Source organism: Podarcis liolepis, assembly GCF_965112155.1.
Source record: "Podarcis liolepis genome assembly, chromosome: 11".
Taxonomy (NCBI): domain Eukaryota; kingdom Metazoa; phylum Chordata; class Lepidosauria; order Squamata; family Lacertidae; genus Podarcis; species Podarcis liolepis.
Genome location: NC_139565.1, coordinates 30,925,364 through 30,940,464, shown reverse-complemented (window position 1 = coordinate 30,940,464; position 15,101 = coordinate 30,925,364). Strand labels below are relative to the sequence as shown.

At 38.3% G+C, this 15,101-nt stretch overlaps 1 protein-coding gene across 6 annotated transcripts in view; it reads left to right on the top strand.

Annotated features, from left to right (window-relative positions):
* Nucleotides 1-15,101, top strand: part of ADGRV1 (adhesion G protein-coupled receptor V1) — a 246,928-nt gene that overhangs the window by 64,888 nt on the left and 166,939 nt on the right. For all 6 annotated transcript variants that reach the window (XM_083465098.1, XM_083465097.1, XM_083465099.1 and 3 more), the window contains 11 exons: nt 85-294; nt 6,774-6,904; nt 7,993-8,092; nt 8,660-8,839; nt 9,355-9,518; nt 10,415-10,508; nt 11,422-11,500; nt 12,267-12,405; nt 13,090-13,231; nt 13,631-13,893; nt 14,403-14,578. In XM_083465098.1, the coding sequence (XP_083321224.1) occupies nt 85-294; nt 6,774-6,904; nt 7,993-8,092; nt 8,660-8,839; nt 9,355-9,518; nt 10,415-10,508; nt 11,422-11,500; nt 12,267-12,405; nt 13,090-13,231; nt 13,631-13,893; nt 14,403-14,578 (1,678 nt within the window). The remainder of the gene's footprint in view (nt 1-84; nt 295-6,773; nt 6,905-7,992; nt 8,093-8,659; nt 8,840-9,354; nt 9,519-10,414; nt 10,509-11,421; nt 11,501-12,266; nt 12,406-13,089; nt 13,232-13,630; nt 13,894-14,402; nt 14,579-15,101) is intronic.

Sequence of the window (15,101 nt, the reverse complement as noted above, 5' to 3'; positions counted from 1 at the left end):
TTGTTTATTTTAAGCACTGGGATGATCACTGCTGAAACAGTGGTAGCACTGATTGCTTAAAAGCCTTTCATTTTTTTTTGTCAGGTGAAACAAAAAAGACAATCACACTGACAATTCTAGATGACTCTGAACCCGAGGATGACGAAAGCATTATCATCAGTTTGATTCACACTGATGGTGGCAGTCGTATTCAACCCAGCTCAGATACGGTCACTGTGGTTATTCTGGCCAATGACAATGTGGCAGGAATTATTAGCTTTCAGACATCTTCGAGATCTGTTATCGGTCATGAAGGTGGGTTCCTCTCCATTTTCACTACTCTCACTCTGTGTGCTATCAATCCATTTGCCTATGCTTTCTCACAGTAATGGCTTACTTTGATTTACCACATAGGTTGAAAATGAGAAAAGAAAATTCTGAGAGGGTCTTTAGCCGCATATATCATTTATTTCTATAGTGCATCAGAAATCAAACAAGCAATAAACTTTTTAAAAAATCCCTAATGAGGAAAGAGGAGAAACAATTTCATTGTCCACTATTTTGTAGAGATTCAAGGTCAAACTAGACATGATGCAAAACATATCTCTTCATTTAATTTGCACATTTTGCAAAAAGCAAATAGCAGCCAGGCCAGGCCATGTGTGCTAATTATTGGGATTACAACAGGTGGGAAGGGGAAGTTTTACCCTTTCCTTATTTGCTCTGGTCCTGATGAAAACCACTTTTCTGGAAAAAAATAATAATTTGTATTTGGAGGAAATCCATAGTGGGTGCCAATGGAATGAATTCTTTGTAGAAAGCATTTTCCTCAGAACTTGCAACAGGAGAGAAAATTGCTAAATCCACCTTCCTTACCTGCTGCAGACCTGATAATCATCAATCCCGCTAGGGACTTCTATTTGCAATAAAAATGTGCACATTAAAATGCTGGGATTCATTTGACATTTACTTTGGCCCGAGTTTTGCTGCTTACAGTTCATGTGCAAGCCTCTGTTTAAAAACCCCATTCAATTTCTTTCTCTCTTTCACAACAAATTCTGGAAATATTTAATATATATAAATAAGCTAGGCCACTTAAGTGTTAGTAAGGACAGATTCATGGCTCTTCAATGGCACGTGAGCCAATCTACTACAATCCAAGTATTTCGTAGCAAGAATAGAGCTTGTGCAGTTCCCTTGCTTCCAGCAATATTTAGCCATTTACCTGGGCCATGTGAGACTTTCCCACTTCTTTCCTGAACACCTTTGCTTCTAGGTGACTCCCATTGATGTTAAGAAAGCATCCTGCCATGGTGTTGCTATGCTATGCCTACGACTGGAATCTCTTTCCTTTGCTGAAGGCGCCGAGTAGCTAGGTCTTTATATTTGATTTACTGTAAGAGGCTTTTGTTTGCAGCTGTCTGTGACCCTTAAGTATATGAATTGTTTAATTTCATTATGGACAATCAGTACAGTTAATGCACTCTTGGCTGTTTTCTAACAATAATGACAGCAGTAGCTATAAACTGTTGTTATACTTAAAAGGAGTATTTCTAATCCATAAGGAAGAACATTCTTAGTGGCAAGGTAACAGCATCCAGAGCACAAACACCTATGTTAGCTGTTTGTAAAATCTCTTGAATTCACAGTGCTACCCTAGACCACTTTAGCCAATGGATTAAGTCAATGGGATTTGTTTCCAATTTACTATGCTTTTGGCTGCATGCCAACTCCTGGGAGCAAATCTACAGCTGGTGCCTCTGATCATCATCAGTGGTATACAAACAGAGGTGGTAGTGTACCAATCCTATACATGCATACATTGTACTCAAACTTACTTCCAAGCAGACATGTTGGTAAACTGGATTCCTTGTCAAGCATATGAATGAAAAATAGCAATATTATGTTACCACTGGTGGAAATTAGTCATGTGTAGTCAAACTAATGTGAGATTGACATTCCTGACTGCACACCCTCTCTGCCTGCAATGGTTGGAATTGACCAAATCTTGTTTTGTTAGTATTTAAAATGTGGATGGGGGGACCTGCATGCCTCTTTCATGTTTTTGATGCATTTTCTGATGCAGTGCTGCCTTCTCTTGGAAAGAACGACAGTAACTGTTAAGCAAAAATCTGCATGCATTAGATGCACTTTTACTAAAGGTTCTGCAGGCCCTGTTATATCAACTGCCTAATCTATGTATATATCTCTTGTATGTGAAAGGTCATCGTTACCGTTTTTGGGAAGTTTCCACATAGGTCACCACTGTTGATTCTGTGCTGCTGTATGCCTGAGCTTTCTTACTTTTCTTTCCCACATTAATGGCTCTCATGAGCATGTCAAAGCAGCTGTAACCTGACATGCTAAGAGGATCCATCAATGAGCACAAGGAATTAACACAAACTGTATGGTGACCTTCATGGACTCTGTTTGCCACCAAATATGTTTTCTTCACACACACACACACACACACACACACACACACACACTGTACTGTGGAGCTGAATAACTTTTTATTATAGAATTTAGAGACCGCAGTGAACATTTAGCTTCCAGGTTCTAAAGTTTAAGAGTACTTTAGCTTTATCCAGACACGTTCATTTAAAAAGAATAATCAGTAGATATTCAAAAAGTTCTGAAATGGCTAAACATGTCCTTTAGTGTCAAGCTTTCATTTTTATTAATTAGTGCTGGGGTCATTAACATGTTTCCATATTAGGAAAATCCAACACATTAAGGTGCTCCCTCCCTGAAACAGGCAGAACCTAACCTTATTACTCAACCAATCTGCCATCTTGGTTGCACTTACGGTTTCCTCAGTTCTTTCACCTATCTCAGAGACCTACCTTTCCACTGCTTCCAGCACTAACCTGTTATGATGAGCATCAACCCATGTTGATGAGGGAATGAAGGTCATCATCCCGTCATCAAGTGATGACTTGATCCTCAGATTGTTTATCCTAAAGGAATTCAGCTGAAGCAGAGGGAGCTGTTCTTGAGAAATGGTTTTGAGGACTGCAGGCCATGATTTCGGAATTATGTAGATGACAGTTTTTAAAATAATAATAATAATAATAATCCCTTCCTTCACACTATCTTTCAAAAACATACTCCCTTTATCCATTAGAATGAGGGAATTCTTAACATGTGCCCTTGTAATTCTGCATTGCACAGTACTATTTCCAATGGTATCTTTGGTGTAATAAAAGCAGATAAAATGTCAACTCCTCAAATGATTGCACTGCATACCTAACTTGGCCATTTTTCTTACTCACCGGGTTGTACCTTAAGTAGCGCTGAGTAATGTGCCCCAAGATTTCCACTTATTCAGTGGGAACTTCCCTATCTCCCATTCTATTCTGTTATGCCATGTATGATCAAGTTGAGATTCCTGCATTACAAGGGGGTTGCACTCAGTAACCCTTGGGATCCCTTCCAACTCTGCAATTCTGTTATTCTCTCCTCCCCTTGCACCTACACAAATCTGTTCTAGGGGTTTCCCCAACCCTCTGAAGCTGATTTGGGGGTGGTTTAGGGTATGTGTGCCAGGGGGAAGTTGAACAGTGGAAAGACCCATTGCACATGTGGAAATCTTTGCATGGGCAGGATGCATTAATTGGATACTGCTCGTTACCATGGTCCAATACTGCCATCATTAAGGGACTGGAGGTAGCCTGTGGAGGCTTTGATTTTTATTATATTTCATGTATATGAAAACCCATGGACATGCTCATTGTCATGCAAACACCATCAGACACATTGAGGACTGTTCCTGACATTACATGTTTTAATTTCAGTCTTTAAAACACCTATGACTGGACAGTGCCCAATGTTATTCATATTTGTAAAGTCAGAAGGGCCGAATGTAAACATGAAATCTGATCTCAACCACCATCTGATGTAGTCTTCTTTTAGACAATTTGCCAGCTACACTCTGTATCATAATGTGTTTTATTACGAATGATATAAAATAGTGCTGTATAATGGTGTGTTGAACTATATTGAGTCTTATTTGTGCATTTTGCTATTGTGGACTTTTTTACACTTTTATTAATTTGCTTTTTGATATTGGTGCAAAATTCTCAAATAGGATAAAATGTATTTCAGTACAGTACAAAATATTATTGGGATGGGGTGGAGGCAGGGGGGATTATATTTTGTTTCTCCTCCAAAACTGCTACTCTGGGCAGAAAAGAAAAATTCAAACAGTTAGAATAAGACATGCATTGCATTTATGCAAATTGTATGTGGGCTTACTGCTGATATAACCTTAATTTTTGTATCTCTACAAATAGTTCCTAGAATTCCTAGTGCAGGTTCCCAAACACTTTTATAATTCTGGATAACATTAAACAAGGTGTTGCTTTGTGATGTGAATGGATAGTTTGAATGTTTTTTTTTTAATAGTTATATTATTATTTTGGAGATAAATACATACAATCCATCTTTGATCATTCAAAATTAAAACAGTGACTGCATACTTAATATTATATTCTGGCAATATTGCGAATAGCAACCATCTAATCTGAAAATTGTCCCTTTGTTACTTTCCTTCCAGTGCCCTACAGCACATGTTGTTTTATCACTTCCAGTTATGCAGTTATACATGAGATGTGTGTTTGGAAGTAATTATTGTAGTACAGTAATAACTTTTAGTAAAACAAAACAAAAATTTGTGGTCTACGTAGATTATGGAAATTGAGAAGGGCAGTGAAACTAATTCCCCAACTATTGTGAAGATCTAGTTCAGCCTTCCCTCCCGCCCTTCAGTTTTGAAATCTGAAAGCTTTGCCAGCGATTAGCCTGTCTTTCTACCGAAGTAGAACAATCTTAAGTGCTGTTGGCCCACTCTGGCCAAAGTAGGACTGAGGAGAGAACAGTTTTTGTTTTCCCTTCCACTAACATGAAGAAAGCTACTTATGCTTCCTCTGGTGTCATTTGGGGCCCCAAACAATGGGGCTACAAGGAGACATTGGACCTGGCAGTTCTTAGACCACTGAATGCTTTTGCAGCCCCCAGTTTCACACCTACTGCCCTCATGAACACTGCCTGGAGTAGATCTATGCCTCCTGGGCTTTCTGTGAGCATACTTGGAGCCTTTGTGCTAGGCATGATTCCCCCACAGTGAAGCTCCTTTCCATCACCAGAGAGGCTTTTCCATTCCTTCTTATACCCCCTCAGTCATATCTTCAGGGAGGGTGAGAACTGCTGTCTTGGAAGCTTACTTTAAAAAAGAACAACTAAGTTTGGATTCTCACTTTGCTCTATCATAGTACTCCATGTGTTTTCACAGTGTGGGTAAGGAATAGCCATATATATACAACCTGGTTATAATTGTGAGTTAAATTTTAAAAGACGAATATTGTCCCCTCCACCTTTATTTGCAACGAAAACAGAATTTAAGAGTTTCAGGAAAAAACACATATTCAATAATATAAAAATAGTTCATAACAATTACACTTGCACAATAGGATGCTCTATGTATCAAATGTGTTAAAATAAATGTTCTCTACTATATTTACATTTTCCTTCCTTTGACCCATGCAATACTGTATGTACTGGCAAACTGAAACTTTGCTCACCTGAAAAACTGCAGTAGTAATACATAGGCAGCATAATTGTGACAGGGCCATAGGTTTTCTGCAAGTCAAAACCATTATTTATTTTTTAAATTAAAATGTAAATTTTGCATATTAACTTTTTGGGCACACTGCAGTGTATACAGTTCTTGGTTTATTTATTCACATTGGTTATACTTGTTTGATTATTTCAACATAAATGCTAATTCTTTATGATATCAGAAGAGGGGAAAAAAAATTTTACCCAACATTAACCCATGTTGTCCTATTAGCAAAACTGTACTCCATCAAAACCATTGTCATGGCTGTGCAGAAAACTTGTGTTCCTGGCATATACTTCAAGTCTTATATGTATTACATGTACATTAGATGTGTATGCATTACATCTATACTTATATTCACATACTAAAGTATGAATGAGCAATATCTATGTACATGATATGTCAAACACAGGTAACGATTAACTTTTTGTGAACTCTTCCCTCTGAAATCAAAGAAAATTGTAACACTGATGTTATCATGTAAGTTTTAACTGAAATAAATGGAATCTACAGGTAATTACAAGCATTTGTCTGCATGCATTGTGTAACATTCCACTACAGTGCAATGTTACATTATATGTATCTTTCTTGTAAAAACTAAGTAATCACATGAGACAGCTAGTACATACAGCATTTATTTTTTCTTTTAGTTGACAGGAGTTTATTTTTCTCCCTCTTGCTGGTTTTTTTTTGCATGTTCTGTTGGTAATTTGCTTTCAGTTGTGTTTATACTTAAATTCTTTGCATGAATTTTATATATTTCCCTGCTGCTTTCTAAAGACAGATTTTCATGAGTCAGCATTCCAACAAATATGGGTCTTTTTTCACTAAACTAATTCATTAATAGGGTGTCTAAAGCAAGGCTTTCTATATATACCTGATATTTTGGTTTTTTTAAGGATGTTACTGTGATTATTTCATTTACAGTTTGCATGCTTCAGGGTCTTTTAAGAGCAATTCCCTCAGTGGAAACAACTCACCAAAAACTTCTCATGCACATTTGCCATTATAATGACTTGGTTATAATGACTGCTTAAGAGCACCTTGGTATACTTGAAAAACTTCTGTTCGCTGCAATGGGGACTGTACAGGAGAAGTTCCGGGTGGGTTATACACAAAATTTGCATCTCTTTCCTTGTGGTTACTATTGTGTTCTGCTTTCTTTAATTCCTAGGAGAGTTGCTGTCGTTTCATGTCCTAAGGACTGCCCCAGGAGCAGGGAATGTCACTGTTGATTGGAAAATTGTTGGGCCCCACTTGGAACATAATTTTGAAAATGTTTCTGGCATGCTCTTTTTTTTGGAGGTAACTACAAAATGAATACATAAGGAGGAAGTATGAATGGCTGCAATTAAGCACAGCAGATTTCTTTCCTTATCAAATTGCCTACTTTACTGTCTTAGAAATCCAGTGCAAAGCTCTTTATCAGGGTAGGGATTGAGTGGTTTGGATGCCAACCTGTTTCATCCCATCCAGCAGAATATCATGGAACTTCTATTGCCACATTGGCCTTGTCCCGAGAATAAATTGTAAGAAAGGAATTTCTGCCTTTGTCCAGAGTCAAGTTCTATTTCCATTGAATGCCGTTCACTAGGGTTGGAGAGCCTATGGTTGCATGTGGATGGGAGCCCAGAGAGAGAAGAAGGAGGGGCAGAGAACTGAAATGGATAGAGTAAAGAAAGGAGGAGAGGGAGAAAGCCTTCTGTAAGCAGTCAGTTTAGAGCAGGGGTAGGCAACCTAAGGCCTGTGGGCTGGGTGTGGCCCAATCGCCTTCTAAATCTGGCCCGCGGACGGTCTGAGAATCAGCTTGTTTTCACATGAGTAGAATGTGTCCTTTTATTTAAAATGCACCTCTGGGTTATTTGTGGGGCCTGCCTGGTGTTTTTACATGAGTAGAATGTGTGCTTTTGTTTAAAATGCATCTCTGGGTTATTTGTTGGGCATAGGAATTCATTCATCCCCCCCCCCATATAGTCTGGCCCACCACATGGTCTGAGGGACGGTGGACTGGCCCATGACTGAAAAAGGTTTAAAGCCCCTGGTTTAAAGCCCTTGTAAAAGTGATCTCACCCTCTCCAAGCAGGAAGTCTGCTGGCAGAAAGGGAGAAAGAGAAAATGGAGTTGCTCCACCCTACTGTTAGCTCTGGCTGCTTCCAGCAGCAGTACGTGTGCCTGACAGATTATCCCCAAGGGTTTGTGGCCCTTGAAAGTAAAAAAAAACTTCCCACTTGGGTTTTGCAAGATGCTGAGGTATCAGTTCTGGCTTGTGGTAAAACAGCTACAGGAGCTATGGGGCTGTGGTCTTCTGTAATGGAACTGAAGATGTCTTAACTGTTTATGGTACTCAGTTGTCCATTGCATAGTGGTTCACTGGTTTCTCCCTTAAATAACAGGGATCACTGAATGCAACATTTTACGTTCACTTGTTGGATGACCATATTCCTGAAGAAAAAGAAGAATATCAAGTGATTCTGTACAACGTTAGAACTCAAGGTAATATCAGGTCACAATGGAGAAACAGCAAATTAGGGCTCATCTGCACATGCATGCTTATTACTTGAGCACTCAGCATTTTGTGGTTTACATGTATTAACAGATTCAGCAGAATGTATTAGCAGAATGTATTAAGTGATTCAGATGAAAAGCATTATGTCTGAAGTGATGTGAGGTGCTAGTGATGTTTTGTCTGTAGTGCTTGATCTGTGATGTCACAAAGGCAAGTGATCACATCATACTACAGTGATCAGGTGAGGGATATGTCTTTGTGAACATTGATGCCAGTTGTCCAGAAACTGCAGAGCAGCAGGGAAGGACATTGGCCTCTGGCCTTAGGACTGCTAGGAGGCTGCAAACTCTGACTCCCAGGTAGAATAGCCTGCTTTGACCTTCCCTGCCAGCCCTAAGAACTTTGACTTTAAGAGATAGTGCTTGAGTTAAATTATAGAGTTTGCAGCATCTTCAAGAAACAACTAAACTGATCTTTGGGCTATTTAAACAACAACAACAAAATACCGTGGGTGACAGTTCTGATTAACATAGTCTATTGATTTTGTTTTTCAGGGGTTGCTTCTTCCGGAGCTGCTATCTTGGATAGCCAAGGCTATGAAGCAGTTTTGACAGTAGAGGCGAGTGATGAACCACATGGAGTTCTGAGCTTTGCTCCTTCATCTAGAGTTGTTTTGGTACAAGAGGGAAATAAAACCATTCAGCTTTTCATTAACAGAGAATTTGGATCTCTAGGTTGGTATGTGGAGTGGGTTGGATTCTAAATTTTATGTATTTAATAATGTTTGCATGTGTGTGTGTACCCACACATACACACACACCTTTCTACTAGCTCAGATGGGGAACCTCCAGCCCATGGGAAGAGCGGGTAGGGGAAAGAGATTGTGTGAGTGGGTGACTGACTATTTTTGCTCTGGCTATATTGCTGCCTGCTTTAGCCCCATCCACAGCTGGCAGATTATTTCTAAGGGCACCACCACCGACGAAATGTGATAGAATATTATATCAGGGTGGAGATGGAATTGGAATATCTGGAAAGAAAACATGTCTGAAATACTGAACAGGAGCAGATTCTAGTTGTTGAGTGTAAATTACTGTTTTTTCATAAATTTCTCACATATGTAAGTCATTTTACATACCTCTCACTTCCACAAGAATATATGGAATTGACAAGAGTTATTTATGTCTCTTCATGTTTCAACTCCCTTGATTAGAATTATTGCTGAACTCTTTTCTTGCATGCTCACTAGGTGTTATCAATCTCACCTATGCAACAGTTCCAGGATTTCTTGGCATAAGGAATCAAACCGACGTGATTTTGGCTGAACCAGGAGTTGATTACATACCTGTATCGGGGTCACTTCTTTTAGGAGAAGGTGAAACATTGGCTACCATAAATGTTACTATTCTAGAGGTAAATAGTAATTCCATTCAACAACAAAAAATGATTCTGATGGATGCAGGATTTAGGCCATAATACTTTGAATATAACAGAGTCATATTTATGCTATGTATATTTTATTGCTGTATGGAGTTAATTGTAGATGCAACCACCCACCCATGGTTGATAAGTCATAGGGAACAGTTACAAACAGAAATATGAGATGCATACAAATGAGATCAACTCATTTATTTGGCTGCTGTCACAACTAGTGTGATGTGATAATGGATCACTACACATTTTTCATTTTCAATCTCTTGGCTACACTATGCAGTAAATCTTCATTGACAGAACCAGCTCTTGTCACTGTTACAGTGGACACTCAGGTTGTGAACATGATCCGTGCAGGAGGCACGTTCACAACCCACAGTGTTCGCAACCGCAGCACCGCGTCTGTGCACAAGTGGGTCACAATTTGGCACTTCTGCGCATGTGCGAGCACCGAAACCCAGAAGTAACCTGATCCGGTACTTCCGGATTCAGCATGGTGCACAACCCAAAAACATGCAACCTGAAGCGTCTGTAACCCGAGGTATGACTGTAAATCATTTTAAATTACATCATATATTATTTTACATACGTTATATGAAGACCCACCTGAAGGCAGGTAATTAATTATCTTTTGGGAGAGAAGACTCAAACGACCTTGTGTAATAAATGTTCTAAGGCAGGGGTAGGAGCATAAGGAATGGATGTCTCATACCTTGCTCCTCTCAGTTTTGGCTCTGGCCCCACCTACCACTGGCATTTGACCCCCTGAAGGTTCCCTACCCCTGTTTTAGGATGTTAAAGAGGGCCTTCTTTGATTATTCTTGAAATGCATGTTAAAATACAATAGCATGAGCATTTATTGTATTTCTGTTTTTCAGGATGATGTACCAGAGTTACAAGAATTCTTTCTGGTTAATCTTACATCCGTGGAACTTATCATGCATCCTTCGACATCTTTCCCTCCCAGACTTGGTATACATTTCACATCTTTGCATTAGTGCCACAGTGTATATCAAGTAATATACGGAGTGTGTGACTTGGATATATTTTCTTTCACTAAGTTTTATAAATATGAAAGCTTTCAAAATACAAGCTGTATTTGCATTTAAATACAGGTATGGCTTGGTAGGGTTCTTGGTAGAGAAGTGCAGAAGTGGCTCATCAGTTGGGGTGGAATACCTATGTTAGGTTCTTGGCAGGCAGGTCACTGTTGCTTACTGAGATGGCATGTGGCAAAGGCTTGGCTGTCAGTATTGTGGTCCCCAGCTGTTGTTGGACTACAACTCCCATCATCCCTGACCATTGGTCTGCTAGCTAGGGATGATGGAAGTTGTAGTTCAACAACAGCTGGGGACCCAAGTTTGAGAAACACTACTCTAAATCCTCAATCCCTCTGTCTAGCATTGCATCCTTAGTCCCTTTCAGCAAGTTACTGTCTTGGGCATGGACTGAGTCTGTACTTTCAGTACTCCTGACGCTTCTGGCTGTTTCCACTATACCTCTAATATTTTATGTTTGACCTCCTTTATTTGCATGTCTATAGACTTGACTGGGTTAATTCATTACAAACTTAAAGGTAAATAGAAAAATATATTGTAGTTCACTTGAGATGTGTATTCTAGAGGTAGTGTAGAAAATATTTAGACTTGTGGTATAATTAGATGTCTCTGTTCTATTGCCTTCATTCAGTAAAGACAATGCATCTGCATTCAGAACTAATCAACCCCCATGCTTTGTGGATAGATGTTGTTTATTGACTTTGGTAACTCATAAATATACAAATATAGTAGTAAATATCCACTGTTCTCGAAACATTTGTGCATCCACCAGAAATCTGAACAATGCTTAAAATATTATGCGCTACTAAAACCTATTTTATCTTTAGATGTAGATGGTTTAGCAGCACAGGTTATTATTGATGCAAATGATGGAGCAAGAGGAGTAGTTGGCTGGCAAAACACAAAGTAAGTCTCATCTTCAGCTTATGTTTGTTTTCAGTTGTTTGAGCACTGAACTGTTTCCTCTGGAGTTACACAGTTGATAGTTTTGAGCAGTCAAAGTCCAGATGAATTCCAGATAAAAGCTGTGATCCAACGGATCGGATACTCTAGAGTATCCTGATTTATCTAAGAGTTTTCCCTTAGAATTTGCTTCCTCCAACTCCTCAAATGCTTATAGGGAACTTGAACTTAGGGAAGTTCAAATAGCAGGTTAGGCCCTTTGGAGTTCCTATAGCTATACGTGGGAGCCACTGTGTTATGCCTGGGAGATCTTGGTTGAAATCCTCACTCAGGCACTAACTTTTCTGACTGATGTTGGAGTGTGTGTGTGTGTGTATGTGTGTGTGTGTGTGTGTGTGTGTGTGTGTGTGTATCTATCTATATAGTGATTGGACCTGGGACATTCTGCTTGCAAAGTGATTACTGTACCCCTGAGCTGTTGCCCTTCCCCAAGTATATTAGTGCCCATAACTAAAGTATTTTTGCAGCAAGCTTCTCAGCTGATCCCTATTTTACCAGCATATCAGTTGTTGTCTATAAAGTTAGGGTTGTCATATTCCCAAAAGTGAAAATCCTGGCACAGTTGCTGAGCTGCCTGATTCCCAGATGTGTCTGGGGAAACCCGGACGTATGGCAGCCCTAATAAAGTATATGAATATTGCCAACGAAATCATAAACTTGTTGTCAATACATATAATTGGGAAGGGCTGTATTTCTTTTCCCCCAACAGTTTTGAAATAAGTGAACTAAATGGAAGTTTGACATTAGTGGCATTCCGGGACCGAGGATCTTATGGTAAAGTGTCCTTGTTCTTGTATGCTCAGAATCTGGAAGCACATCAAGGGCTGGATTTTAATTTTTCCTCACAGGTAAGAACTAACCTTAATACAAAATACTTTTCACCATAGTACCAGCCAGCTAATTTGTTTCAGCGGTGAAATATAATCAGACAACATGCCTAGTTAGAATTTTTAAATTCTAGGGCTGGAAGGAGAAGAAAGGAGAACCGAGATTGCTTTCTAGAAGGGAAAGGAAGCCCAAACATCTTTACAGGTTAATAATAATAATAATAAATCACATATGGAACCTTTTTATATGGTGAGCACATATAGTATGAACATAAGAGAGGAGAGGGATCGAGCCCACTTGCAACCTCTGGGCATTCACCCAAAGGTCAGAACAGATCTATTCATGTATGCTCAATGCACCATGTGATCAGGAACCATGAGAAAGGCAGGTTTCACAGCTGCCTGGAGAGAGCTTGTAAGTGTATATATTATATATAGACATGTAGGTTCAGTTCTGACCTTCAGATAAGTACTTGGAAGTGAGGATGAGAGGCAGATAGGATCACATTCCTGAGCTCCACATGTGCCTTGAATACTCATTTGTCATTTGAAATGGATTTATAATGTCTTTAATACTTACCATCACTGGTTTGGAAAAGTCACCTAAGATTTGCATCTTTCTTCCTATCTTTATTTATTGAATTTTTATGAAGTATTGAATTTTGAAATGTTCTAAAATACCGTGTCATTGTGTTTTGTTGCTAGACACTTTCTTTTGCTGATGGAGAAAGGTATAAATATGTTGATGTTATGATTTTTGATGATGAGATTCCTGAAGGTGATGAGAGATTCCAGCTTATTTTGACAAACCCATCCCTTGGGTTAGAGTTAGGCAAAAACACAACAGGTAACATTAACTAATCTTAAAACTAGTTCTGTATGTTGTGATTACAGAATTACATTGTACAAACCATAGTTAGCCCCAGTGGATAATTATGTGTTTTTCCTCAAGACTGTTAAATTCCAACAAGAGAATTAGCCAGCTACCAACACTGTTTAATATTTGTGTGACAAGAAAATTAGCAGCAAACAATCTGTGGTATTGTTTTGCAATTAGGTGAAGAAATAGTAACATCACATGTTAAATGTTGTACACAGGAAAACACATACTTAATAGTTGATTTTAAGATCCAGCATTATTTTGGGGTTTTATAGCAACACATTTGCATTTTTGCTCCTGTATGTATAATATGGCTAAGATTATCCTAGATGGATTTTAATAATTGCATTCCTTTTCTGTTCAAAGCCACTGTTACCATCCTTGCCAATGATGATGGCCATGGAGTTTTGTCCTTCAACAACAGTGAACATTTCTTTCTAAGGGAACCATCAGCACTATATTTAATGGAAAGTGTTGCAGTACTAACCATTATCAGGGAGCCTCCTCAGGGAATCTTTGGAACTGTGACAGTCCAGTATCTTGTGAGAGAGATAAATTCTTCTGAAGCATCTATAGATTTGACTCCATCACAAGGCTATGTTGTTCTAGAAGAGGGAGTCAGATTCAAGGTAATATGCAGGTAGTTATTACAAAATGGAATAAATGTTACTTGGTTTCATATAGGGATGAGGAAGAAATTCCTATTTTAATGAGAACCTATACTTATTGTTTTCTGTACCAATATACAAAACAAAACTTTGCTTTCCTTCAAAATTCACACACCTCCAAATTTTACGATGCAATTTTCCAACCCAAAGATGTGTTATAATAAACTGTATATTAGGGGAAAGTATAGAGTAAAATGCTTAGATTAGCAAAAAGTATGTACAAAAACACACTATATGTGAGAATTTGCATGGTGGATCATTCAAAAACAGGTTTTTCTATTTTTATATGAAAATGTGATTTCATTGTCTGAAATGTTACAGTCCGGAATTCCACCATTTTATTATGTGTAACGTGTAGAACAGTTCCAATATAATATAGTGAAGTTGGCATCTATCTACTTTCTGTTTCAAAAATTCATTGTCATTGTCTATGCAATAATTTCACTTTATACATTTGTTTTCTCTTACAGACTTTGCATATAACTGCCATACTAGATACTGAACCAGAAATGGATGAACATTTTGTTGTTACCTTGTTCAGTCCAACAGGTGGAGCCAGACTGGGCACAAGAGTAGAAACTTTTATCACAGTGTTGCAGAATCAAGCCCCATTGGGACTTTTCAGTATCTTCCCAGTTTCAAATAGGTATACCATCACAGTAAATGCCACTGTTTGTTTGTTTGTGGATAGGATATTGTCCTGCATTTTATGTTGGTTCAATTATTCATTTTTAAAAATTTATGTTAAAATACTGATAAATGTAGATGCTTATAAATCCGTAAGTCAATCATATCTAAGATATGTCATTAAATACACAACTATAAGCACTGATATCATTACATATTTTCATTTTCATAACTCAATTAACTGTTGTCAGCTCTTAACAAAAACAACTGTGTTCTGTTTATTACCTCCTAATCCATAAATTTCACTCACTTTAGACAATCGTGCTAGCTGCCATACCTTGATAATCCATTCTTTAATAGTAGATGTCTTCGGATTCTACCAGTGTTTTGCATCTCATTTTTTTTTGTAGATGTCCATGAATCTGTTTACTAAAGAACAATTCTATTTTCATAAAAATACCTTAGCAGACCCAAAGTAAGATGATGGGAGTCATGACACTTCATAGTTTGTCATTTTATTAATTGCATTTACAGCGTGGGAT